Source organism: Galleria mellonella, unplaced genomic scaffold (genome assembly GCF_026898425.1).
Source record: "Galleria mellonella isolate WM207_F2 unplaced genomic scaffold, CSIRO_AGI_GalMel_v1 utg246, whole genome shotgun sequence".
Lineage (NCBI taxonomy): Eukaryota > Metazoa > Arthropoda > Insecta > Lepidoptera > Pyralidae > Galleria > Galleria mellonella.
In genome coordinates, this window is record NW_026442050.1 from 17,042 (window position 1) to 44,860 (window position 27,819).

At 37.5% G+C, this 27,819-nt stretch overlaps 3 protein-coding genes across 3 annotated transcripts; 1 reads left to right on the forward strand and 2 right to left on the reverse strand.

The window, feature by feature from the left end:
• Positions 1-734: 734 nt before the first annotated feature.
• On the reverse strand, positions 735-5,372 carry LOC113515909 (formin-J-like). The gene is made up of 3 exons (XM_052894896.1): positions 5,234-5,372; positions 2,318-2,547; positions 735-2,046 (listed from the first exon to the last, which is right to left on the reverse strand). The coding sequence occupies exons 1-3, from the start codon at positions 5,255-5,257 to the stop codon at positions 789-791; spliced, it is 1,512 nt and encodes a 503-aa protein (XP_052750856.1). The 5' UTR covers positions 5,258-5,372; the 3' UTR covers positions 735-788.
• Positions 5,373-6,444: 1,072 nt separating this feature from the next.
• LOC113513482 (ubiquitin-conjugating enzyme E2 S) lies at positions 6,445-10,196 on the forward strand. Its single transcript, XM_052894898.1, has 3 exons — positions 6,445-6,633; positions 6,708-6,955; positions 8,696-10,196. Exons 2-3 carry the CDS (start codon positions 6,808-6,810, stop codon positions 9,289-9,291), a joined length of 744 nt encoding a protein of 247 aa, XP_052750858.1. The 5' UTR covers positions 6,445-6,633; positions 6,708-6,807; the 3' UTR covers positions 9,292-10,196.
• A 1,572-nt stretch (positions 10,197-11,768) lies between these two features.
• On the reverse strand, positions 11,769-23,386 carry LOC113509479 (aquaporin-like). Its single transcript, XM_052894897.1, has 4 exons — positions 23,226-23,386; positions 15,487-16,034; positions 14,676-14,756; positions 11,769-12,795 (listed from the first exon to the last, which is right to left on the reverse strand). The coding sequence occupies exons 1-4, from the start codon at positions 23,236-23,238 to the stop codon at positions 12,652-12,654; spliced, it is 786 nt and encodes a 261-aa protein (XP_052750857.1). The 5' UTR covers positions 23,239-23,386; the 3' UTR covers positions 11,769-12,651.
• Between the last annotated feature and the right edge of the window lie 4,433 nt (positions 23,387-27,819).

The window sequence follows — 27,819 nt, forward strand, 5'->3', positions numbered from 1 at the left end:
CTATTTTTTTTTTTTTTTTTTTTTTTTTTTTTTAGTATTGTTGATTATATGTAATGGATGATTTTCAAATTTTTTATTCTTTGGGACGAATATCATGTAGTGCGTTTTAGACGTATTGATAGTTAGAAGATTACTAATAGTCGTTCTGTGCTTTATCTATAATATTGTTCAAGTTCAATTTAAACAAATAAATAAAGTTCAAAGTAAAACAAATAAGTATCATCGGCATATAGTGTTAGAGTTAGTTAGTTAGAGACCTTGGAGTCCAATGTCTTTCATGTCATTTATATAGACTGTAGCAGAATATATTCGATTTTGGCCGAAAGCGGTATTGTTTTGGAAAGAGGAAACAAGTATTGAAACACTACATTTTGAAGGTACTAGTACTAGTAGTAAGTAAGTAATCTGACTGCAGTTTATGTGTGATAACAATATTCTAACTACGCTCGCTAACAGTACATATTAAGTGCATGTTCTCATTTGAGTGATTTATGTAAATCTTTAGAGAAATAAATGTCTTAAACCGTATAGTATTATATTATCTGTGCCACAGTTGATCTTTTGGTTATGTATTAAGACGGATGCTGCACCTGTCCTTGATCATTACTTCCCTTAGACGTCTCTTACGACACTCTTGAGAAAGGAAGGGATGGCCTATACTATGGCGGGACCACAATGGCGGGAGGGCATACGATACACAATAATATTGTTATTTGTTATAAATAAAATTATAATTTACGATTATACTTTATTTAGATCACCTTTTACAATAAATAAATTAATTCGTATTATTGTGTATTTTCTAACAATGAAATGGGTGATATAAATGCCCGAGACGGCGGCGAAAGCGATCTCACAATACGCGGTGCGCGGATATACTCAGTGCGGTTTCGAACTACCGGAACGACTGCGGCATCGGCATCAGCGGTGTGGGCCACGGAGCCCGCGGCTGGAGCAGGCGCGCCGTCGTCGGAATCACTGTCGGCGGCCGCGGCGGTGGCGGATATCGCCGGAGCGGCGGCGGCGTCCTCGGAACGTGTGCTGTGTGCCGCGCTGGGGGCGAGTGGCGGTGGCGGCGGTGGCGGCGGTGGCGGCGGTGGCGGCGGTGGCGGCGGCAGCGGCGCGGCGCGGCGCCGGCGGCGCACGCGTCTTCGCCGGCCCGTCGGAGCCGCCGGCGCTGGCGGCGCTGGCGGGTCGCCCTCGTACGAGTCCAACAATTTTAATGCGTGTCGCTTCATCTCGTCCAGTGTCTGCAGGGAACCGTCGGTCGTTACATTTTGGGTGGCCGAGGCGCGATTTCCACTCGAAGCTAAAACGAAATCGTCAGGTTCTGAATCTGCTACTATATTTTTATTGTTTTCCCAGCCGTTGTTCTGTAGTCCATCGCTGTGGTCATCTTCGACGGGTTCGCTCACATTTTTACCTGTGTACTCGTCGACGTGCTGCCATCTTGATTCGTTCTCGGTGGTAGGATTTCCATTACCGTGATTATGTTGACGACGCTTTTCTACGATGTCCCTCGCGGGATCGCTAGAATCTCTGTGCCCTCGATCACTGTAGTCATAATGTATCGTTTTAGTAGAGTTAGTGACGTCGCCGGAAAATATATTATTATCATCACTGTGACGTTGAGTTTTTGTTAAGTTAGGAGAAATGCTCTCTGGATGAACGATATCGTCGTGTTGGCGTCTTTTTCTTTTAGTCGTCCTCGCAGATTTTCTGTGCTCACCGTTATCGTGAGATCGCTCATTTGTTATATCGTCATTCGGAGTACATAAATTTTCGTTATCATTACCGTTTTGCGTCATTTTTCTTTTTCTTTTATTTATTGGTTTACTTGAACTTTCGTTATAAACACTGTCACACCATTGTTTGTCATTTCTCGTATCTTTGTCCACTGAATCTCCCAAATTCTCATAATCATAATGATGTCGCTTTTGTTTATCTTTCTTAGTAGTTGAATTAATTAAATATCTGGAAGTTTCTACATCACTTTCCTCCTCGCTGTCATATTCTATCGGCAGCTCCTTTGATAAAGGGATAACTCTGAAATTATAAAATAAATAAATGAGTATATTATTTATAAATGCGAGTAACTATAAAAATTCATCCTTTCATATTGATGGGTGTTCGTTACTCTTTCATGCAAAACTACTAAACAGATTTGAATATTTTTTTTTATTACATGAGTAGGATATATCCAGGTGGGTCGCCAGTGTCCAATTAAATGACTGGATTTTAATGAAGACGCGCAATGCTACACATTGGCATCTAAGTATATCGGAATGGAGTGAGAGATAGAGAGGGCGGCACTGACTGCACGACGTCGTCGCGGTCGAGCAGCGCGAGCGGCTCGTGCGGCGGCAGCAGGTGCCCGCGCCGCAGCAGGCAGGCGGGGCCGCGCAGCCCCAGGCGGCGCGCGCGCGCCAGCAGCCAGCGCGCGCGCCGCCGCGCCGCCGCCCACACCACCACGCGCGCGCGCCGGTCGCTGAACACCAGCCGCAGGTCCAGCCGCACGCGGCACCCCTCGCCCGCGCCCGGCCGCGCCTGCGACACACGGCACCGCGATACATCGCGAGAGTCCATAAAGAGATTACTGAGAAATGATGTTTTACAAATATAAATCAGTGAGCCAATTCTACAGAACCAAGCATCGACCAGACAGGGCATCATCAACTAATATGAAGAATAAAAAAAAAAAAGTTTTTTGTGAAGATATGTAGACAAAAGCATAAGTTATTGGGGGGAAAAGGTATTGTTAGTATTGTTACTAATGGCATGCCCCATTAGTAGCAATACACCCACCAGCCAGGTATAGAGATAGACCACCCTGGTCTATCCCTATACCCTATCACGTCTACATAGTTCCCCTTGGAAACCAACGTGATTATTTCCAATGCAATTCTTCATAATGGATCATCATTATTAGTATATACCAGTATGTCAGGTCAACCTTCATGTGGTCTTTACTGTAAACCATCATGCTGAATTGTACATGTATTTATCATGATGGCCTATTTAAACTGCCTATCAGCGTATATCGTTAGTATAGACAGGGTATAAAAAGGCCATAAAAAAAAAACCAACTACCAAAAGATAGAGTCTCCAACAGCACCTTCTGAATAACATCATACCCAATAACTAGAGAATTTCACTGAATATTTGATTAGAATTATTTTGTTTAATTCTGCTACCATTAGTATTTGTGAGACGGTCAAAACTCAAAGATTGACATGTCTTTCGCCTTTAAACAAGGAAAATTATTAGATCGCTGCTTGGAGCCTAGTGTTAAATGTTTGGTGCCTTAACTGCAAATTTGCAGTTGCATGTGTTAGATATTTATTTTAAATTATATTAATTTTCTTAAACATCTTGTGTTAAAATGTGTACCAACATATATTGTCGTAGTCGTAGAATACAGAAGAATCTGACGAATATTACATATAAAGATCCATCAGCCTTCTACAACTATGACGATATTAATAAAAATCAAACTAACTACTTTAAATATAATAAAACGTTAAAATTGTTATTATACCAAATTTGGTAATAAATTATTCTTGTAATGTATATAGAACACTAATTTATATTTTAATGAATTTTATAATTATTTATTATCATGATACTTGAATAAAAAGTAATAAATTGTAAGAACACATGGTCTCGCTGACGTGTTCACTCAAATTCAGCCCTGTAGATATAAAAGATTGTTATTTAGCCATCTAAATAACAATCTTTTATATCTACAGGGCTGAACAGGGTTGGACAAGAAGTGCCTCCCCATGGAGGCATTTCTTGTCCAACCGTTGAACAGTTGGAGCTCCCTGCTGTATTAAGAGTGAACAAGTATAGTGAACCACATGGTCATTATATAAAATATACCACAATTATTGTTGAACAAAGTCCTAAAGAAGCTATAGTTAAATAAGTGCGAATGGATTAACAGAATTTGGGTATTTATGTTATATGTCATATACAAAGCAAAATTGTAAATATATGATTTAATAGTATGATATCTAAATTAAGAGAACTGTGAGTAATTGTACTTTGTTTCTATTTATTATCAAGAGGCTTACAACCTTTATATTGCTAAAGAATATATCATATACATGTAAAGTTAGTATTACATAGTAAGTACCCCACATATCATATTATATATTGAATATTATAAATAATAATACCCCTTTTTTGAGAGATGCATGAACAAAATACAGTTGAAGATTGATGGCTAACATAGAAGGATGTAGGACTTTTGGCAATAATAGTAGTGGTCAGTCTTCAAGTGTAGTAGTAGTGATAGTCACGCATATACAAATGGAAGCAGAAATTAAATAATTCTTATCAATTAACCAGCGATATAGACTTCTCTCTAGAACTAGTGTCTCCATTTCCTTCAATACACTTTTTATTCAAATCTATCACAGGCATCACATGCATCAATATATGGGTTCTTGTTACATTATTATTATTATTTGGCCAGCAGGCTGAGTTCAGCTGCTTATGCTGTTAGAAAAATCCGACAATTAACTGATACAATAACAGCCAAGCTTGTGTATTTTAGTTACTTTCACAGTATCATGTCATAAGGCATTATATTATGGAGGAGGGCCGCTGACATCGATACAATCTTTGTACTGCAAAAAAGAGCAGTTGGGTCAATATTTAATTTGCCTTCTTGTGAATCTCTTAGAGAATATTAGCCTTAGAAAAGTCAGTACATGTTTCATGGGGAATTGTATACGTTTTTATAATAAACTTTCAGAAGACGTTTTACATTTAAATGAAAGAAATTTTAAGAGATATATATATATATAAAATAAATGAAAAAAAAGAGCTCTCTGTACAAAAGCATATTATAAAATAAATGACTATCTAAATGACAAAACTGCATGGATTTGAATATAGTATTAATGTGAATTGTATTGTAAATGTAATAATTGTATTTTTTTTAAATTAATATTATTTTATATAGTAATTATTATAGTGATAAATTGACGTATCATAAGAATTTGTAACAGAAGATGTATATGAATAAAGATGATTGATTGATTGATTAAGGTAATGCTTGGTTTCAAATGAATATTCTAATCATGCCACCAGTTTGCACAGGTTATATTTATAAAGGCAAACAAAATAATTAAATTACAAAATCAGCAAGACTGCCACACAGACCCAATATTTAACATTCGTTTCATTTTATGGTAAGTATTTAGATTTAATACTATAAACTTACTTGAGTATTAAATTGATAACTCATTTAAGTACTTAAATTCAGCCGGCGACAAATTCATTAGAATTCATTTCTAGATACAAATCAAAACACAAATGACAGAACCGCAGTGACCACAGATTAAAGATACTGTCTAAAGCATAGATTTAGTATAATGTAATACGTATTAACAAACTAGCAATGCAATCACAAAAAGGAGACGATAATGCAAAGATTTCGGAATAGTAATTAGGGATAGAGTGATTACATTTGTGTGCATAGTTTCAAACTGTGGTCTGAAATGTGAGTATGGAGCAGTGCTGACCATGCTCATTCAGTTGTTACATGTTAAGTAAATCGAATCGTTTCTGTATATAATTGTAAATTGAAGCTCTAAACTTCAATTTTATTTAACAATTATTAGTAATTAAAAAAAAGAATAATAATTTATTTATTTATTTAAGTTTAGTACACATGTAATAAATTGTACTTAGTATTAATATTATTAAATGTGTGCGTGTGCTAATATCATTGCGCATGGAGTGATATTATTTCAAGACAGATTAATAAGTGTTAAAGTTCGGGAGCATACATACATTTAATATAATTAATAGTGAAACGGGCACGTTGGTATTTTGTAACGTGTGAAAGTACTGCACTAATATTCTCTAAGATTTAAAAAATGAACGGCCTTTAAAATAAATGATAATTGAATGACACTAATTGGATGAAATTAGATGACTAACATTAGTCATCGAATGATTTGAAAATAATTCAATCAATCAATGATCTGCTCTGTCTTCTAATTAGTACTCAGATAAGTAAAGTCGCGCATCACTGATAAATACGGATACGTACATTTTACTATAAATAATCAATTACTGACGACTTTTAAATAACTTTTAAAAGCGAAAAAAAAATTGACAATTTGTCTAACAAAACGAAGAAATTAAAATGTGAAAGACAGACAGTGGGGTTACTTTTGAAATATGATACATATATACTAAAACGATCTGTTGATCGATATTGGAATTGAACGTTTCATACTGTTGAACTGCAAACCGATTCCAATTGTAACTTACTTAATTGTTATTTCATAAGTGCAGTACAAAATGTTACTAGCATTAGACTGGAATGATATCGATATTAGATTCAGGTAGGCCTACTGATCATGTTCCTTGTTCTTAGTCGTGTTCTTTCAGTGCTCTACAAAGTAATGTCAAGTCAATTGTCAGTGTCAGTTCAAAATGTAATGTAATTGTCAAAAATGTAAATTAATTCGTTGCACAGCGTTGGGTTCTATTCTAAATATAATAAATTCTAGATAAAATTTTGATCTAATTCGTTATAGTGGATTGGAATAAATTGTAAAAAAAAAAAACACTAGAATTACTAGTATATATCTTTAGCCGGCGTCTGTTTTGGTAGTGTAGATAGGTTTATACACTGGTTAGTTAAATGCGGGAAATTGTGTATTTATACTGAGCGGTGGTTTTAGGAGTGATGCTGCAGAAGTATTCGTCGGTGGATCCGACGACTGCATGAACAGGAGTGTATCGAGGCGACGCTAGCAAAGAGATTGCGGCGGTGGCGGCAGGATGTCAAACGTGGAGAACGTGTGCCCGCAGGTACTGCGCGGCGTGGCACGGGAGCTCCGGCGGCTGGCGGCCAACCCACCCGCTGGCGTTAAACTGGTACTGCGGGAAGACGACCTCACCGACGTCGTGGCGCATATTGATGGACCCGGTATGCACTAAAACGACTTGTTTACACTACTGTTTCTTTTATTTTGTTCTGCTAAAGTATTGTCATAAATGTCGAATAAAGATGTTTGTAGTGAGCAATGAGCATAGACTACAAACTGCTTTAACTGTTTGAGTGCCATGAGCGTCATAGCGCTCATGACATTAATGGTTACTAAGCTGTTTGTAGAAAAATTTAAAAAAATTGGATAATTTTGGAGGAGATTCATTTTTTGTTAGAGTAATTGACTGGTATTTAGGGTAATTGACATTAGCACAACAAAGATTTCTTTGTCATTTTTAAGTAGATATGAGTAAAAAATTAATAGCACTAAACCAGTTAATTGTTTATAATATTACACTAATATGATCAATATGCTACTCAATTATCAATGTTTCTAAATGCTTTAAAGTTTGTTTAAAGCATTGAATAACATAGTATATGAGTATCAAAATTATCAAAGTTTTGCCAGTAACACATTGGATACATTGAATTTGTATAAAGAACTCTAGCTTAATCATTATTTATTTAAATGAGTTGAAAATGAGGGCTAGAGAACCATATTAAGGCTAAATATATTGATAGAATTATATGGGTAGGCATTAAAAAACAATTACACATAATACCTATAATATTATTGATATTGCTTGTTCTAGCCATAAATAACCCAATATTTTGTATACTGTTTATTAGGGTTCCTTATGTCTTTCGATGGCATGTACTGTAATAATTATATAAAAATCAAGTTGCATACTAAATATGAATATTATATATATTCATATTTAGTATGCAACTAAAATTATTACTCTTATGAATTTGGTTTGATAAGTAAACTGAAAAAAAAAAAACCTCTACCCTCCACGGATTCAAACATATATGAACTTTATTATAGGACAAAGTTGTCTTTATATTCACAGTTAGGTATCCATAAAATAAAATAAATAATACATAATAAAGTATCTAAAACAGACCTGTGATCCATGTCTGTTATAGATACTTCATTATGTATTACTGATTGATTGATTGATGTGTTTACGGAACTGTTGATTTTTCACTGCTTCCCTACCTTCTGCAACCCCCTTGTAGAGGCTTGGGGAAACCCCAAAGAGTCGCGACCCACATTTTGAAAAACACTGGTCTACTTGATAGAAAGTGGTATCCTTAGATTTTTAAATGGGTAATAATGGAATAAATAACCATATCTTCATTATTGGTAGGCGCTGCCTGGGCACTAGTGAAAGCGATATTATGTTATAAAGTGACGATGAAAGCAGATCAGTTAACACATCCTGACAAATTTAACTAGCTCATGGATCCAAGGGAAACTGCATGGAGGTTGATTCACAAATATGAGCAGCAATATGTACATCTCAGCATACACAGTAGTGTCCATGTTACAGTTCATGCATTGACATTCATAAGGATTAAGGTGTTTTGTTTCTTTATTCAGTAATTTTACTCCCATCTTCAAACCAAAATGTAGCTATGCAATAGGGGTACTCATACAGATGAACAAAGTTTACCTCTAGTGAAGTATAATAACGTTATAATGTATAATAATGTTATAATGTATAATAATGATAATTAATTAGTGTTTGATTAATTTTCTATTCTACATGTGATGTGTAACTTAATATACATATTAAATATATTTTTTCACTCTATTTATTTATTTATAGTTTATAGACTGCATAGTATTGAATATTGAAATAATCCTTGGCGCCCGTGGTCGTGTGCCCGCAGCCGACACGCCGTACGCGGGCGGCGTGTTCCGCGTGCGGCTGGTGCTGGGCCGCGAGTTCCCGGCGGCGCCGCCGCGCGCCTACTTCCTCACGCGCATCTTCCACCCGAACGTGGCGGCGGCCACGGGCGAGGTGTGCGTCAACACGCTCAAGCGCGACTGGCGGCCCGAGCTCGGGCTCGAGCACGCGCTGCTGGCCGTCAAGTGCCTGCTCATCGCGCCCAACGCCGAGTCCGCGCTCAACGCCGAGGCGGCGGCGCTGCTGCGCGACCGCTACGACGACTACTTCGCGCGCGCCAAGCTGCTGGCCGACATCCACGCGCGCCGCCCGCCGCGCCCGCCGCGCCCGCGCACGACGCCGGCCCGTGCGCCAAGCGCGAGCGCCGCGCGTCCGCCGCGTCCGGCCGCGGCGACGGCGAGCCCAGCGGCGCGAGCGCGAGCGCACACACCAACGCGAACGCGAACGCGAACGCGAACGAGGGCGCCGCGCGCCCCGCCAAGGATCGCCGCCGCATCCTCAAGCGCTTATGAGCGACTCCGGCGACACCCGGCGATGGCCATTCAACGTATGTCAAAGAATCGGTGTTTCGTGTCTTAAGGGATACTCGGCACGGCCAGTAGTTTTAATGATTATCGCCCGGAACTTGAGCCCAGGAGTAATGATTATTGACTCAGCGACGCAGGTCATGTGCCGAGCGACAATCGTTGCCAGAATTGTATTGTTAATTATGTAACTACTGAGGTAAATATTTTGAGTAGCCTCGCTCTGGTTTCCAACTGTACTCGTCTAGTGTGAACCTTGTCGCTCGGTCTCGTCCCTGCTTCATGATTTGTTGATCGATGAACTCGCGCGAAAGTGTTCGTGTGGACTATGCATGTAGTGTATAAGAATGGTAGATGTAGTGTATTAATGTACGCAGAGGCACATTTCCGAGGCGCACCGGTTATTAGTTGTATTTGACTTTAAGAAATGTTACTAACTAGACGGAAATGGGCCTCTCGTGAGAATAAATGTAACTGCTCCAGCAGCATCCGCGAGTGTCGTCGGTCCGTGGTTGCGAGCGGCGACTGCTGTTGCAGTAGTTGCGATCAATAATGTACAATACGAGCGCGCGCCTCCACGCCCGACGCCCTAACGGATCTCCCCGTACACGTGTCGTGCTCAACCAACCGGAGAGGCGAGTTGAGTCGAGCCCGGATGTCTGGTACGATATGAAATGTTTATGATTTGATCAAGGTTGTGTTCAAAGTTATGTCATTTTCTTGACATCAGATGCTATCCATCTCAAGAAGTGTCCTCTTACTGACGTCTGATGGCGATTAAGTTTGACTGCCTTACAATTGTTAGAATTTCTGTGAGAATAGTTAGGATGTTGGGGTGTGGAAACTGCATAACTAGTTCAAAGTATTTATAGTGATTTAAAAATAAGTGACAAATGAACATTTGATGCTATGATAATAAGGATTGTATAAAAAGTAGAAAATATATAATTTGATAATTGATGCGTGATATTTATTTAATTTTGCACATAATCTATTGTCCTACTGCTGGTTTACTTTTTCGTATTAGAAATACGTATGTGAGTAATTAATAACAATTTGTAACAAAAATACAAATTTAATTATAATGACATAATAATAAATTTATAATAATTATAAAAAAAAAAAACTACAAAATGTTTACTATAAACTTTAAATAATATAACATTAACAACACCAAATTAAATTGTGGTAAAAGAATATAGAACACGCATTCTGACAGACAGACTAGTCGCGACGATGTATTTTCCGCTATATGGCCGCTTTCTCACGCAGTTCAGCATGTCAGCAAGCAGAACCTGTCGCATACTAATCTGTCGATAGATGCGCGTTCGCAACTTCACGCATGAGGATGACCAAGACGACGTTAGTGTCTTGTACTATCATGTATGTCGTATCTGTCGATAGACTCGTTTGTCTCTTAGTGTAACTTAAGTATATAACACAACAATTGTACATCATAATTTCAGATACTTTATTGACAGGGTCTGTCCTGATATCCTGATCTATCTATATTATTGTTCACACCATATTTGAGATTGTCTGTTCGTGTAATGGGGTCACCTTACACGCACGTTTTACATCATACTTATGTCCTAACTCTGAGAAAACTCTAAAAGTGCTACTTTAACAAAAAAAAAAAGACCGACACAGATGCTATTGGGTTCGGGGTTCAATGTTCAACAGGCGCAGTCGGTGTCGACGTACTAACGTACCTTCTAGTTACGTCCTTACATTTAAGCATTTCAGTCTTAGCTTATATTCTGTTACATCACTTTATTCACACTTGAGTAATTGAGTAGTAATATAAACAGAGAATAAAATAGATACCCTGTAAATTGTTAAACATTAAATTAAATTAACAATTAATTTCGAGTATGTAAGTAATTACAGTTTATCATATTTATTAAGTTCTTTGGCGACTGACAAAATATTTTCAAGTGTACTTGGCATCCTTAATGGCATTTTCTATTACAAAATATCAACGTAACGTTACACTGATATTAAAAAATATTTAACTTTTTAATATCAGTGTAACGTTACGTGTAGTAATTATTTTGTACGTTATGATACCACAACTAATTATATATTCATAACTAAATATTGATTCGATTTGTAAATGATATTTTTCCGTGACTGCATACACGGAATGTGAAACCACTAAGTTTCTATCTTCATAAGTACCTATATTTGCGAAATTCTTTTTAACCACATACTGAATTTCATAATTCGAATTAACGAGTTGCGGATGCAGTCGTTCTATCCGAGTTCATACTGTGAAGATCAAACCGTATCTCTCAAGTTGAATCAAACCATACATATTTACAAAGTTGTATGAAAACCGCTCGAGCGGTTACGGAGATTAGCGTGAACAAACATCATGACCCAGGGTTCATATATACATACAATACATATTAAGATATTCCATTCCATCGAGACGATTCAATATAATCATGCCAGTCAAGCCGCTGTTTGTAGTCACTGTATTTGCCGGGATACATGCACAATCTAATTATCTAAACAATGATAATGTCGTTTCATCGTAAAGTATTATTTAATTAACAATAACTAAACAATATTAAAAATATAAAAAGATCTTGTCTTACAGTGATGGTGACTTTTAAACAAGTCTGGTATGAGATCTTAATGACTACGCGTAGATCCTGATCCACGTACGAGTTGTCTGTAGGTATACCGCGGCTTTAAAAAATGCCCATTTGCCAATTACAAATGAGGAATTTGGTGCTCATCGATTGACCAGCAATTCGTAATTCTTCAATTGGGAGTATGGAACAAACAATTCGCTTCGTGTCCTCTCGTCCCTGCGTGATCTTCAGAGTTCGGTTGTACTTCATAACTTTATCATTTGTAAAACGAAAAAAAAAACTTTTATCTCAAATAATATGCTTTCAAAGCGGTTCCTTAGAAATTTTATCAAAATCGGTCAGTACTTTGTTTTTAAATCAAAATAAAGGGTCTGGCCACGATTGAAGTCGGTGAAGAAAGAAAATCTGATGTTTGGTTGGTTCATTGTTGTCAATGGTTTTCGAACCATGTTGACGATTTGCCTGCCCTGTGTGTCCTCTAAATGAGTGTTAAACGAATTAATCGAGAGCGTTGGTTCAAAAACATTTTTCTTGCGAGATTACGAATGTTCCAAAATAATAATGTCGGTACTACAAAGTATTCTTTGACCTGCTACTCCATACTACTCAATGTTGTGTTGCCGCAGACGAGACTGTTGCTATCTCGTTCGTCGATCGGGATTTTAAACGTTAAAGCAATTTCGATGAGTTTTATCGATGGCGTTGGCGATTTTGATTGGAAATGCCCTGTCCTAGCAGCCTTAGCCCTGGGCTAGGGGTGGACATGGGAGAGGGAAAGAGAGCGGGTCGGGGCCATGGCAGTTGGACCATGATTAGACGGCGGTTTTGTCCTGCAGCGGCAGTCGTTCGGGGACGCCGTTGCCGTCGGCGCGAGTGGCGGCGACGGGGGGCGCGATGACGTAGCGATGCAGCAGCGTGCCCAGCGCTGCGCCACCCAGCGGGCCCAGCCAGTACACCTGCAACCGATCAGACACTGTCATCGCTTCCCCTTGCACTCTACAACACATAGTACTGCCCATTGTTTTCTCAGTGTGAAGATTTATTTATACTAAGTTTACTACTGTAATCTTTTGAAGGAAACAAAGAGTATCTATATATCTATCTATCCTATATATCCCCAGTTTGTGCGACAGCTCTTGGGCTGTTGTATAAACTGACACAGCCCAGGCCCAGGCTTGGGCCAGCACTGCCTCTTTATCTATTTTTGCCATGAGATAATAATGAGGTCGGAGGAATGGGATTGTTAGTAAATAGTATAAATAGCAATACACCCTATCAGTTCGACCTCCAAACGATTCCCCTGTCAAACATCATGGTTCATTCTAGTGGAATTCGTCACGAAGGGCTAACTGACCTGCTTTCATCGTCACATATCATTCCTCATTGGTGCCCGGCCAAAGTTCTATTTTTTCACCATTCCAGTATCACCCATTAAAAAAAAATGAGACGGCTGTTGTTTCGATCTCGAGAATGGTCGCCGCGACTTTGACTCGAGTCTCAAGTTTACCATTGAGGAGCAACAACCTGTGAGGGTGGTAGTGAGAGGCGCACTGTGTACCATAGCGTTTAGTACTTACATATTACTCGTATATCGTACTAGCGGCCCGACCCGGCTTCGCACGGGTGGATATTTTTACAATATTTTACATTTTTATCTGTACCTACCTAGCTACTTATTTTATAGATGTGCCCGCCCCCACCTGCCCCTCTTTCGCATCGCTAACACCGCACAAATAACATGTACAACGCGACAGCGTTATTTTTTCTATTTATATGAATTATTAAATTCGTAAGATCTATTGAATGGAATAGCCGATTTGAACAATATATTTAAAAATATAAACACAAAGCAATAATTATCGCTGACAATTTGCTTTAATCGAAGCACGTCCAAAATGAATGACATAAACAACATGCTTGTACTGTCAACACTGAAAAAAGTTTCAATTTGACAGCACAATCCCCATCTTAAAAAAAGTTTGAATTTGACACAAAAACCCCCGTTAACAAAATGATCCGCCATTTATTGAACTCATTTGTTACAAAAAATGTGATAAATGAAGAATCTCTCGACCGATTTTATGCAAACTTCACATAAACCATCTACTAAATAGTCCGAACAAAGCCTAAACATTTGGTTTGGATAGGTGATCTCGTTCTTGAGTTATAAAATTACAACGAAAAGTGGCATTAATTTTTATATATAGATATATATTATATTTATAAATATATATAAATAACAGTTTTTATGTGAGCCGTCAGGTTTTTTGCGAAGTTTAATTATATGTTCGTAAAATGTTATAAAATATTCTCCGTTTTACACTTAGGTACTGTTTTTAGTAGTTAATCACATTTTCGTTTATTGATGAATGGCTGTAAAAGCTGGTACTGACGTAGGTGACGTTTTTGAAATACATGATATTGTTAATCATTGCAATTACATGAAATATAATTACTAAATAACTTTATTAAATAACAATTAATTTATTAAATTGCTTTTTTTAAGAAATATACTTTACAACCTATTCTCATACTTCCTAAATATACATAAAAAAATAATGAAAATCGATCGAGCCGCTTCGGAGGAATGTGACCACAAATACCATAATACGAGATTTTTATAATATATTTTTGATTACTTAAAAAAATATGGTACAGAGTTAATACAATCGCGGGCACATCTAGTTATTAGAAAACAAAAATATGTAGGTAGGTATTGTTAGATGGTTACAAACTGGCCGCACACGTATATGTCACGATGCAATAGCTGTTCATAGCCTATTGACCAGCTCATGTGATTGTAAAATATTGCATAGGCAATGAAACGAGTACTAACCCAATGATCCTGCCAGAAGTTGTGGAAGATCGCTGGAGCCAAGCTTCTAGCCGGATTGAGGCTAGCGCCGGACAATTCGCCCTGTAATAAAATTGTAAAAATTATGCTCCAATAAACGGAAAAATAAAATTAATGAAGTACATGATGATAAGTTGGTTTAATGACAGTAGCAATTCCACTTTATCTTTACTGATGTGTAAAAATAGACTTTTTTTTATCTGTCGATTATTGAGTTTTTATTCTAAGTCGACTAGCAATTTATACTTTTTTTTTATTATGTTATATTGGGGGTATTTAGAAACGCTCTTTAATCTATAACTGAAGTTTAGCGTGGAAATGCCTTTTATTTCAAATATTACTAAAAACAATGTTAGAGTCAGGCTTACTAAGTACTGACTGGAATACCTACTGGTACTAGGTATCTACTCAGGTATTCTAGTATTCAATATACGGACATTGAACACACGATACCCGAATACAGGAATCGAGTACTTGTATTACTGGGGAGTTCTTAATTATTAAATATCTGAACATTAATTATGTTAATTAAAAGTTTCTTAAAAATAAAAAGTCTATTGAAAAATTACTCGGGTACTCGAATACAAGCACAAGTAACCAAGTAATTAAGTTCTTGTTACTATAACTAAGTACAATCTAAGTACAAACTCGACTCGATTCTTTAATAACATGTATCAAAAAGTAATTGCAAAAAAAAAAAAAAACAGAAAGAGCCGACTCGATATGTCGCTAGCCTGTCTCCCGGATAGAATAACATTGAATCGATCGATACGATGAAGATGAAATGCGTTACCCCCGCGTAGACGAGGCCGGCGACGCCGAGGCCGAACTTGATGGGCGCGGTGTGGTCGGGGCGCGCGGGGTCGTGCTGCCGCCACAGGCCGCAGCACAGCAGCGCCAGCAGCCCCGTGAGCGCGGCCTCCACGGCGGCGGCGGCCAGCGGCGTCACGGCGGCCGGCCACGTGCAGCCCGCGTGGCCGCGCAGCGCCGCCGCCGGCAGCAGCGCGTACAGCGCGCCGAAGCCCAGCAGCGCGCCCGCCAGCTGCGCCGCCACGTAGCCGGCGGCCGTCGCCAGCGCCATGTCGCCGTACAGCACCGCGGCCAGCGTCACCGCCGGGTTCATGTGCGCGCCGGACGTGGCGCCGAACGCCTGGATGTTCATCAACACCACGAAGCCGAACGCCAGCGCCGGGTTGGTGAGCGGCACGTCCTGCTCGGGCTTCAGCTTGATGAGCGACGCGACCCCGAGCAGCACGAGCAGCAGCGTCGCCACCACCTCGGCCAGCAGCGCGCGCCACCACCGGCGCAGCCACGCCGCCGGGCCCTGCCCGCCCTCTACATCTGAAATATTACGTGCATGAACTATTTAAGTATTCACATTTCATTTATCATACACATTTATCCAAGGTAGAAAATGGCAAACAGGCTGACGATTTACCTAATGAATAGGGTATGTAACCTCGCCTATAGAAGAAACATAAACAGCACCATAAACCTGACAAAATATACTGTGCTGCACATACGTCACTGCCCTTTCTCAGGACGAAGTGTCATATCCCGGTACGCTGTAAGCTTTGATATTCCTGTCTTCTATGCACTATTTTTCTTTTTCATTAAAATAGAGTAGAAAAATTATGTGTGAATTTTCTTTAATGGAATGTCTCCCAGGCGCGCCAAACGGCAATAGAGAAACAGATAAAACTACCAAAAATTTACGGTTACCATAACTACGTACATAACCTAACTTCAATATGAATAGGGGGTAAGCATCGCCTGTGACCATAAACATGTAATTAATTATATAACATATGCCTGTACAGTATATGGACAGTGACTGTGAGCTACGAGCCACGAGCCACGAGCCACTCTATATGGCAACTAACTACTACCTACCGTGTGCAGCGAATAAATGAATAATAATTGTAATCCCTGTGCTAATGAGTATACATATACGTTTACTATATAATGACGTTCAATATGCAACACGTAGTGGAATGTGCACACAACTATAGCAGACTACACTACCTACCTACACTACCTTACCGACAAACAACAAACGAAGTGATTTGTGGCGGTACGAGCGATGTGGTCTTCCGGCTGGTTTCCTCACAGTGCGTGCTGTGAAGTCCATGGTACTGTTCATGAGCACAGGCTAGATTTATCACGTATTCATGTGGGCTGTCAACTTACTTGACATTGTAAGTTGCGTCAAAAACACAATTATGTAAATCGTCGGTCGAAAAAGAGACAAAAATATAGAAATTAATTTTTGACGCAGATTTATTTTCATTCGTTAATTGGCATAATAATTGATAGCGGAATTGATTTGCCTAAATTATTATTTAAATGTACATAATAATTCGATTATCGTTTTTAGGGGAAAAATAAATATTAAGGTCGCCCGAGGAAGATGGAAAAATCATTACTTATAGGTACACTCTAACCGTGAGTAGGCATGCTTACGAGCAGTTGTTCACAATGCAATGTCAGCGAAGCACATTGGTACCTAGCACGGTAAATGGACTGTAACAGTGTCTACCTCAGAGTATGAGGATTGCATTGTCTGGACAGGAGGATGTTTGTAAGCTCAGTTAGTTACCGTATATTATTTATTTACTATGACATTACCTACGATGTATGAACTTACCTGTTACCTATGTGAGTTAGCTCACTTTGGCTACCTATCTACTTACAAGTGTCCGCCTGCGCCTAAAAACAAGGACCTGCGCGCCTGTACACAATAATATTGAAAACTGAAACGGAGTTTATATACTTTTTGTTGAAAACAGCAAGCGGCGGCTGCGGCAGAGGACGTAGGGGCGGTCGAGTATTCGTCTTACAGTCGTATTTTGTAAGCGCCGACACCCACTTCAGTCTAGCAACTAAATACCCGTGAAAGCACCACCGAAATATATTTGGTTAGAAGATGAAATAAACTGGCGTTCATTCAATCGTATCTAGATTGTTTTTAAGTGAAAGCTTTGACTCGTGTATATGACTCTAGTACTAATGTAAATTAAGCTTTAAAAGGGTATGCCAATAGTGGCTGGAACCAAGTTTCATGATATTTGCTTTATGAACAACATGTAAACCTCTATTTTCTAAATGTGTAGGTACTCGGACATAACGGACTAAAGGATTTGGGACTCTGGGCAATATTTTAATATTTATTTTAAGGAAGTAACCAAAATCTATTATAATGTTAATGTATGACAAAAAGTAAAATAATTCCTATTTGGTTAATGACAAACTATAAGATGTATGTATATATATAGGTATACACTAAATATCTCTTCGAGAAGGCGGGTAACTTTTTCATACAGTATTGCGTGATAAAAAGTTATGAGTGATTCCTTTAAAGCTCTAATATCTATATCTCATCAATATTGTACCTTTTTATTTTTAAATAATTAATTATAGATACGTCAAATTACGTATTTAATTTGACAATCAGCTGACAAAAAGTTGTCCCGATTTTGAAGCTCGATGCTCCATCTATATAATGTAAGATACAATACATAAACAGTTCTATATTCGGCTACATATTAAGCATGCAAATTATAATTTAAGTTTTTTTTTTCAATACGACTACCAATAATTGTTTTACCATTACATACACAATATATATGTGTATGTCCTCTGTGTAAATATACAGTACCGTACATACTATGTCACATTAATATTTATACATATTATAATTTAAAATAATTAATTGTTACAATTTAGTTTATTACAATTAGTTTAATGTTATTTGACATTAACATCTAGTTAATGTCAAATAATTACAAACAAGTAGCAAATGCAAATTATAGATATAAATTCAATTTGTGCAATTATATATATTATATTTAATTATACATATTATATAGGTAGCTAGATAGACTAGTTTTGGAACATTAAGGTAAGCACGTAATTTAAGTACCTAATTTTAGTGAATCTACCTAGATACTGTTGTAACTCTGCTGTTATTTACTCTGTGCTGCATCGTAGTACAAGGAACCTGTAACTTATTTTAACAAAAAAAAAAAAAACCCGTATAAACATCAATTGGAATCTTATAAATAAACTCATAAAGATAATAATACAACTAACTAGGTAGCTAAGTGTGATCATAAAATATCGTATTTTTTTTATCGACGCTGCGTGAATTGTTGTTTATTATACACTTCATACAGATAATTATATCCAACGCAAATAGAGATAGGTTCAACACACATATCAACTTCAGATAAATAGTAGATATAGCACGTCCGGTTTCATTTGCCTTCGATCACGTCTAATAAAATTTGGGATCAACAATATAAAAAAAAAATAGATCTAATAACTTTTATGTCGATCGAAGTTGTTCTCGTACTCGCAAATTATGGGTAGCTACTGTATTTAGTTTGGGCACAGATAATATAATACGAGTACAGCCATGTGTTATTCGATTGGTTTTGTTGATTATTACAGAAATTTATATTATTATTGGTAACACGTACAGACGGTGTTTTGGTCGGGTCAGTTATTGATTTATTTATATTTTCATCGTGTTCCGTTGAAACGAACTATAGTGATAATAGGCATATCTATAAAAAACGAGTTAATAGCGTTTGGGTTGTTCACCAATCAGTCGTTTGCTTGGGTACCTCTGTCTCATTCGTGTTTTAACCGTGAAGCAGTTGTGTTTGCATGGCTGTGTTTCGATTTAAAGGGTGGGGCATGGCAGTGAATTTACAAGGTACAGAGGAATAACACCTGAGTCCTCAGGAATGGCAACGCATGGGGAGGTATCATGGGCGAAACAGTATACTCTGTTATGTCCATGGTATTGCTTATGTCTATAGGCGACAGATACCACTTTCCATCGGGTGGATCGATAGCTTGTTTGCCATTCTAAGTTGTATAAAAAAAGAAAGAGATCACCGTGACGAATACATTAGGAATTAATCTCGATGGTTTCAGGGGGCTCGCGTGGTAGACGAGTTACCAGCAAAGGGATCGCAAAATGATTATTAACGATCTACTCGCTCCGAACGAAGACGTTATGTTAAACATATCACGCAGAAGTCGGTATTCGAATTGCGTAGTGAGCTTTCATTTAATTAAGTCATCTAAACTGGGGATACAAATTATGTAAATCTTTCTCGTACCCTGCTTATTAGGATAGTGAAGCTCGTACTTGGCTACACCTATGTGGATAACCAGGATTAGCAATAACACAGTTTCTATGTTACATGTTACGTTTCGCTAGTAGGCAGCCGGCACTGCCACGTCGATTGTGGGCACACTTGAAGTTCTGTTTGCATTATTGACGCAAGTACCTATTATTTGCTTACGAATAACATGTTTAATGCTATTATTGAATATGACTATATCTTTTTGTAAGTAATATACATTCGTCCAAAAGAACAAATGTACATTATAAAAAGCGATCCTAGCGTTTTTGTCGCCGCTTGTGAGAACCGAATGCTAACGTTAAGCTTAGTACCTATACAAAAATTTTAATTTGTCTGGGTTTTTCAAGTGGAAATCCTAAATAGGTATAATAGAAGAAGATTACACTGCAGATTAGACAATTTTTGTATTTTATTAAATGTATTATAAAAAATAGGATGGACATACATAGGTAGATTCAACATGAAATATTCTGTGACTAGGAGATATTTTTGCCGTCCTCGGTAATAACTTCTTGCATTCTTATTTGAAAAAAAACCTCTTACTTAATACCTATAAGCGCGTGCATGGGTTATGCACACATTTATTTGAGCCGTCACCCGCCCTCAGTCTCAACTTTCCCGCCCTTCACTTTTCCTTCTCTAGATCAGATTGGATCGGGTGCTGGTCATATTGACCGGAGTGAAGACTGCAAAAAATCACACCTCTCTCCTACTGGTTTCTCTGCGAGGCGGCTGTGCTTGTTGACGTTTTTGGCGCCGTTCATGTCTAATATACGAGCATATGCGATGGTTCCTACTTTCCATCCGCTAAGTAATTTGTTTGTCATTCTGAGTTCTATGTATCTAGCCATTATAGTAGGATTTGAGTCAGATAACAGGAAATTAGAAGTAAGATAATTTTTAGGTATCAATATAGTAGAAAGGAACTTTTACCATGCGACTTTGTGTGCCCTTTTAATCCCTTTGTTTCAACGTTATATCTCGGCAACTATGCTATGAAATTGATTGGATTTGAAATTTGGAATAGTTTTAGGTGTGGGTTGGCACATATGTACATATTGAAATTACTAAAGTACTATAGGGTCCAGGAGATGTTCTAATGATTTCAAATTAATATTTAACTTGTACATTTTAAGACTGGATTTTATTTAGTTTTCGATCCCTCCCTATTTATATATAATAATTACACATTAATATATATTAAATTTAATATGAATATTGTAGGAAAAATAAAGCGATGTTTCTAACTAATTCAGTTTTTTTTTTATAAAATATTAAATAAACATTTATAAAAAAAAATAAACCCAATCCGATTTTAAACCAAAATTGTTGGTTCAAGATAAGGGGTTTTTAATTCAAATAACTATCACTAGACGTCTATTTTCAATCGACTTCAAAATGCAGGAGGTTCTCAATTCGTTTGTATTTTGTTGTCTTTGTTACCTCATAACTCCGTCAGCGCCGAACCGATTTGGAATATTATTTTATTTATCTGGAAGGATATACTTGCAGACTAGTTTCAGAGAAATTTTATAAAAACAGTCAGTTCAGTAGTTTAGTTTTTAAATCAAAATAACTGGTTTTGTGACAATTGAATTCGGTTTTTTTCTGTGAAACACAATCTTTAATTACGTATCATAAATACAGTAAACATATTTGTGTACAAAGCTACTTTATCTCATCACTTTACGTTCAAATGAATGTTTATCTATAGAAAACAACATCCTATTTACATATTATTTTACATATTGAACCCCCGGCGTGCGAGTTCAACTCGCATAAATAAAATGTGGAAAGAAATTATTTATTAATTATGAATTCTAATCAAATAACCAGTGGGAAAACAAAATCGGTCAAATGATGATTTCATTTTTTAATGGCTTTTGAGACTTGTCATATGCAAAGTGCTTTACTCCGACATGAGTATCTTATTAAAGAAAGTTGACTATTCCGTCAGCCTAATATGTTATTGGATCCCTTTTTTAAGTCGGTTTTAAAATATTCATTCATCAACTGGGCGCCGGCGCACACATACATTTTGTAAACTTTCAATAGGCACTTACTAATGTAAGGCAACATCTTCACGCGTATCTATTAGGCGTAAACGGAGTAAGCAGTTATAAACTATATAATAAGTACATATAAATATAATCCTTACTATTTTACTACAATCGTTGCAACACAACGCACGCACCGCATATTATTACTGTTGACATTTGACCTGTTGAAATTGTGAAGGTTGAAAAATACAATTTCTTGAATTATTTGTGAGTGAATCAATACATATGTACCTATACTGAATTGGAATCCACTATTTATGTTTTATTTTATTTTTCCACTATTTTATTTTTGTTTATTTTGTCACGAATAAACAATACAAGTAAGCAAAGACGACTACATTACAAGTATGTTGTCCTACTGGTATAAATGCGACAGTTTTTGACGATGTTTGGATAGTGAAAATGTAGTCTTTCATGCTAAAACTACGAAAGGGATTTAAATAAAATTTTACATTATATTATATTCTTATTTAGAACAACATCATCTCAGCCATCATCTTTTTACTGCTGAACATAGGCCTCTCTTATAAACTGCCATAAAGAACGGTCCTGAGCCACCTGCATCTATTGATTCCCTGCCATGCCCCTGAGGTCGTCATTCCATCTGGTGGTGGGCTATCCTACATTGCGTTTTCCCGTACGGGGTCGCCACTTAGGATATAGGATATTTTATATCATTATTTGCGCGGGCAAAACTGCGTGACACATTAGGTATATTATAGTTGCAATTATTAGTTATTTTGTAATAAATGTTGGTTTTTATATACATTTACGACACTTAGTTTGAAAAACTAATCTTCCTCGTATGTTCCTTCTGAAAAAGATGTATGAGGAAACAGAACAACTACTGTTTGACTCAGTTTAATATTTTTAACAATTTATGATAGATATTTAAACTTGTAACTTATACTACAGTTATGTTTTCTATAAAAATATAAAAAAAAACTAATTTTATTTCATAATATGGTGGCCAGATGACACGTGTGACCATACGACGCGGGGTGTTTGCTACTACAGTTTGTCACATTCATTTATAAAGCATTCATCATTAGTAAACATATCGAGGGATCAGCGGTAGGACATCAACTTGATTACATTCGGTTCACACTTCAGATTGTTCACAATAACAAGGTATTCCATTTGGATCCAGACCACCGGACGACGGGTACCTGTTGCGGTTGCATTTCAGTGACATATCCGAATATAACGTACTCTTAAGATGGATTTATTTTTTGTAACACAACATTCTTATTCAGTGAGAGATGCCAGTATAGCGGTAGAGATAGCGGCGGTAGCAGGGAGTCGGTACTGACCGTCTAGTGCCATGTCACGGTGTACGCAGCGCGGGAGACCGGTGACGAGCTCTGAGCTCTGAGCTGGCGGCTGGTACGAGGGCGAAGGCAAGCGTGAAGCGCGCTCGGAGAAGCCAAGCGTCGCGGCCGGACTGTGCGCGGCTCGCTACGCACCGCGACCACGCACCGGCGACGCCGGCGGCGTCCTACAGCGGCTGCCCCCCCCCCCCCTCCACTCCACTCCTTCTCACCCACAATTACAAGAGTAGAGCACCATCATCATTGCAGACGATGCAGTTACACCATAGCGCACTGTTCGACTTGGCTGCTTCCCGAATTATATATAATACTGCAGCAAGTCGTACGAAGGTGGCAGTGAAAGGTTCTACCGTTACCTATGGCAACAGCAATGGCTTGCTGCCATCTGTACGGAGTAACTACGAGTACCCTTAGCAAATGTTTGATTTGTTTTTCTAAATAGATATAATGGTCAGCTCCACGTCTCGTCAATATTTGCATGTTTATATACTTTCTCTCTTTATATAGTGTATCTGTAGTGAACGTTGTTGGTAGTACTATTAGTCACATTTAAATGTAATCTTATTATAATTATATATTGTATTACTGTTTGTTAACTTTAATAAAATAAAAAAAAAAAATCCAAATTTTAATCAACTATTACATTAGGACAATTTTGTTATGTATATCTGAAATCAAATATAAATAAGTTATTCATGTAAGTATTTTTTGTTCACGTATGCACGTCAATCTTTTTTACCGTAACTATCGTAAATCATTAATTAAATTTGCAACACCTATCTGATTCTCGGAGTCGACGGCTAATCATGCTGCATCACGCTGCAGGCAAAAATTTAATTAATGCATTGTAATTTTGTACTGTAGTAAATCGGTGCATGAGTTTATACGTCGGGCTATGAATAGTCGTGGCGGTCGCCGCGGTCACTGTGCAACGACCGGCGCAGGCGCAGCCCTACATGCGAGCAAACGGCAGCGCAGCGAACAACAAACAAATATTTTTGGCGGCGATAGCGCGACATTTCACACAACTGTTTCGTTGCACACGAAATTAAGTACATTAATATGTACATAACACATATTACGAGTATACATATGAAAGCTTGTTTACGTTTAAACACATGAAAATGGAACAATAACCTCGCTTGCACGTTTTTTTTAATGAATGATAATGGAATGGTAACCCCACCTGCGCTAATGGTATACGCTGGCGGAACAGCAGTGAGGGATGATAGGTGGCAAGAAAAGGCATGTCAGTTTTTTTTTTTTACAAAACAGGGGGCAAACGAGCATGCGGCTCACCCGATGGTAAGTGACTACCGCCGCCCATGATCGCCCACAACACCAGCGGCATTGCAGGTGTGTTGTCGGCCTTTTAAAAAGGAATATACTCTTTTCTTGAAGGTTATGTTGTCGTATCGGTTCGAAAATACTGCTGCTGGAAGTTGATTCCAAAGAATGGTTGTGCATTTGCCTATCGTGATGAATTCGCTTGGATTAGAACACGATAGTTTCCAGGGGGATCCGCGAGGAAGTTGACCTGACAGGGTGTATTGCTGACAATGGGACTACTAATCTTTATTTTTAATAAACTATTAACCCCCTGCACGTTTATGCTGGTGGAGTATCAAATACAAATACAAATACAAATAACTTTATTTTGTTTGAAAAATGGTATAAAAGATGGAATATAATATTTAAATATTGATCACATTTTTCACCAGAATCTTGCGTACAAAATTTATTTAATTGTTCCACTATACTATGCTAATACTATTTTACTGAAATCGTCATATTAAATATATGTCAGTATTAATAATAAATTATACAGATTACAAATTACAATCATTTGACAAATTACAAATTACATTAATTGAGTCACATATTTAAGCTTTAAAATATTCAAAATATTCATTAACCGAGTAGAAGCATTTTTCTATCAGCCATCTTTTCAGTTTCTTTTTAAATATATTCAAGGGTAGTGTTTTTATTTCGTCCGTTAATTTATTATAAATGCTTATTGTCATACAGTAGGCATTTCTGCTATACAAAGTTGTAGTTTTATAAGGTAGTACTAAGTTTTGAGGATTTCTTGTGTTAAAATTACAGAGATCACTTTTCTTTTTAAATAAATGTAAATGTGTTCTTGCGAATATGCATACCTCATATATATATATTTACATGGAACAGTAAGTACATTTAGCTCCTTGAATAATGATCGACAAGATGTACGTGAGTCAACGTTACAGATCGCCCTGATGCATTGTTTCTGTGATATAAGGGCACGGCTTGCATAATACGAGTTACCCCACAGAAGTATAGCATATCTCAAAATAGAGCTGACATAACCATGGTATGCCTGTAAAGCTGTTTCTTTATTGCTAATCCTTCTTAGTCGCCAGAGAGCATACGCGAATGAATTTACTTTATTACATAGTTTATGAATGTGATCAGCCCAGCCCATCAGTGAAGATGAAGTCAGGATCGTTGGTCCCTTGCAATTAATTCACCAGCAATTGCGCATAACTTTCAGGGTGTCTGCGCTGAGGTTAACCTGTTAGTGTATGTTGTTAGTGGAGAGCCGTTAGTCTCTTCCGTTGGCCCTTTACTAACAAAATTTTTGCCCTCTGGATAAATAGATTTGGTGAATGATCTAGTATAATATACTAATAATATAATCTATATACTTTTTGTTGTGTGACTCGGGTTCCAAAATCTGTTTTCCGAAATACCTACCTGCAGAAGCATGAAGTTATACAATTGTTTGGATAAGCTGTTTATTTACTTATTATGTTTACCAGAGAGAGACTTTGTTCAAAATTCGTTTGGTTGGCTACCTCTGTCGCATTCATGTTTTAACCGTGAAGCGGTTATGTTTGCATGGCTGTGTTTCGGTTTGAAGGGTGGGATATAGGAGTGAATTTACAGAGTATACAGGCATAACACCTTACTCGTGGGGAGAAAAGGGATTGTTAGTAATGGGGATTAGCAATTCTATTACTAGCAATATACCCTACCAGGTCGACGTCTTTGCGGTTCCCCCTGGAAACCATTGCGTTCGATTCATTAGTGAAGTTTTTACAATGGGCTAATTGACTTGCTTTATTTTTACTTATCAGTCTTCACTGGTGCCCCGCCAGTGTATACCGATAGTGCAGGCGGGGATACCATTCCATTATCACTCAATAAAAAAAAAACTGAAATGAAGGTGTTAACTACTGACTATTATTATTTATGTAATGTATTAAATTTGTCGTATAGGGAAGTCAAGGATATGGCCTGGGATAGAACTGGCTGGAAGAAGATGCATGAACTAGTTGCACTGACAAGAGGAAACTCTTAAATGAAAAGAGATTAAATTTGTAAATAGCGTCAGCGCGTTTAACTTCCGATCCCTTTAAAAAAGGATACTAAACTGTTAGAAGAGCATTTCTGTTCCATAGTTATAATATTTATATCACGAACAGGTAGGTATGTTTTACTTTTCTAAATTAGTCTGACTAAAATTTGCTCGAAATTGACTTCAACATAGGTATCAGGAATAGATCCATTTGACATGATATAAGCCATAACAGATATGGAGCTATCGAAGTACTTCGACGGGTTTTTATGGTTTTAAAAAAAATGGGTTAAAATTCTTTAATGTTGTTGTTTCTCTGGAAAATTATGTCTAATCTAAATTAATGGAAACAGAGCTTTATGTCGACCAGGTAGGATCGAGCTGATGTCATCAGGTGCCGCGACCACGACACACCCACTGGTCGCATTACGATAAAAATAAGCAGCGTATTGTATCTATAGCTAGATAGATATATAGATATAAATTATCTACAAAAATTATGACAACTGAAGTATGCGGAACACAAGTAATCAATAGGATTTAGTAGTGTTTATTTACGCCGCCCGCGATTTCACTCGCGTCCTGTACTCTTTCTTACACATACATATGTATGTAAATATTAATATTAACATTATGTTAAATAATTTGTAGATATATAGTTTATCTCCTGCATTCATAGATATGTCAGCATCACTCGACTGGTATCATCATATCGAATCGATCAAATCACCGTATATTATACGGACAGATTGGCCTCTAGCGGTAAAATGATAGATGTCTCTAATGAAGATATATATCTTTTTGATATCAATATCCAGCGAGTATCTCTCTCTCTATATTATTACTTATTTTCAAAATGTATTTCACAATTGTACTACGAGTGATACCTATACATTCAGGAAGGAGTTAACTTCTAATAATATTAATTAAACTTGTTTAGGTTATTAATTTATATTGTTTGAATGAATGAATGAAAATTTATTTCAATAATCCACAACACTTGGGGGGAAAGAGATTGTTAGTAATAAGATTTAACAATCTCATTGCTAAGAATATACCCTATCAGGTCGACCTCCACGCGGTTCCCCCTGGAAACCATAGTGGTTATTACTTGTTCATGTGGTCACTATGGGCCAACTGACCTCATCATTCTCACCTGTCACTCTTCACTGGTGACACGTTAACGTATACCGATAGTGTAGGCGGAGTTACCATTCCATCTTCACCCATAAAACAATC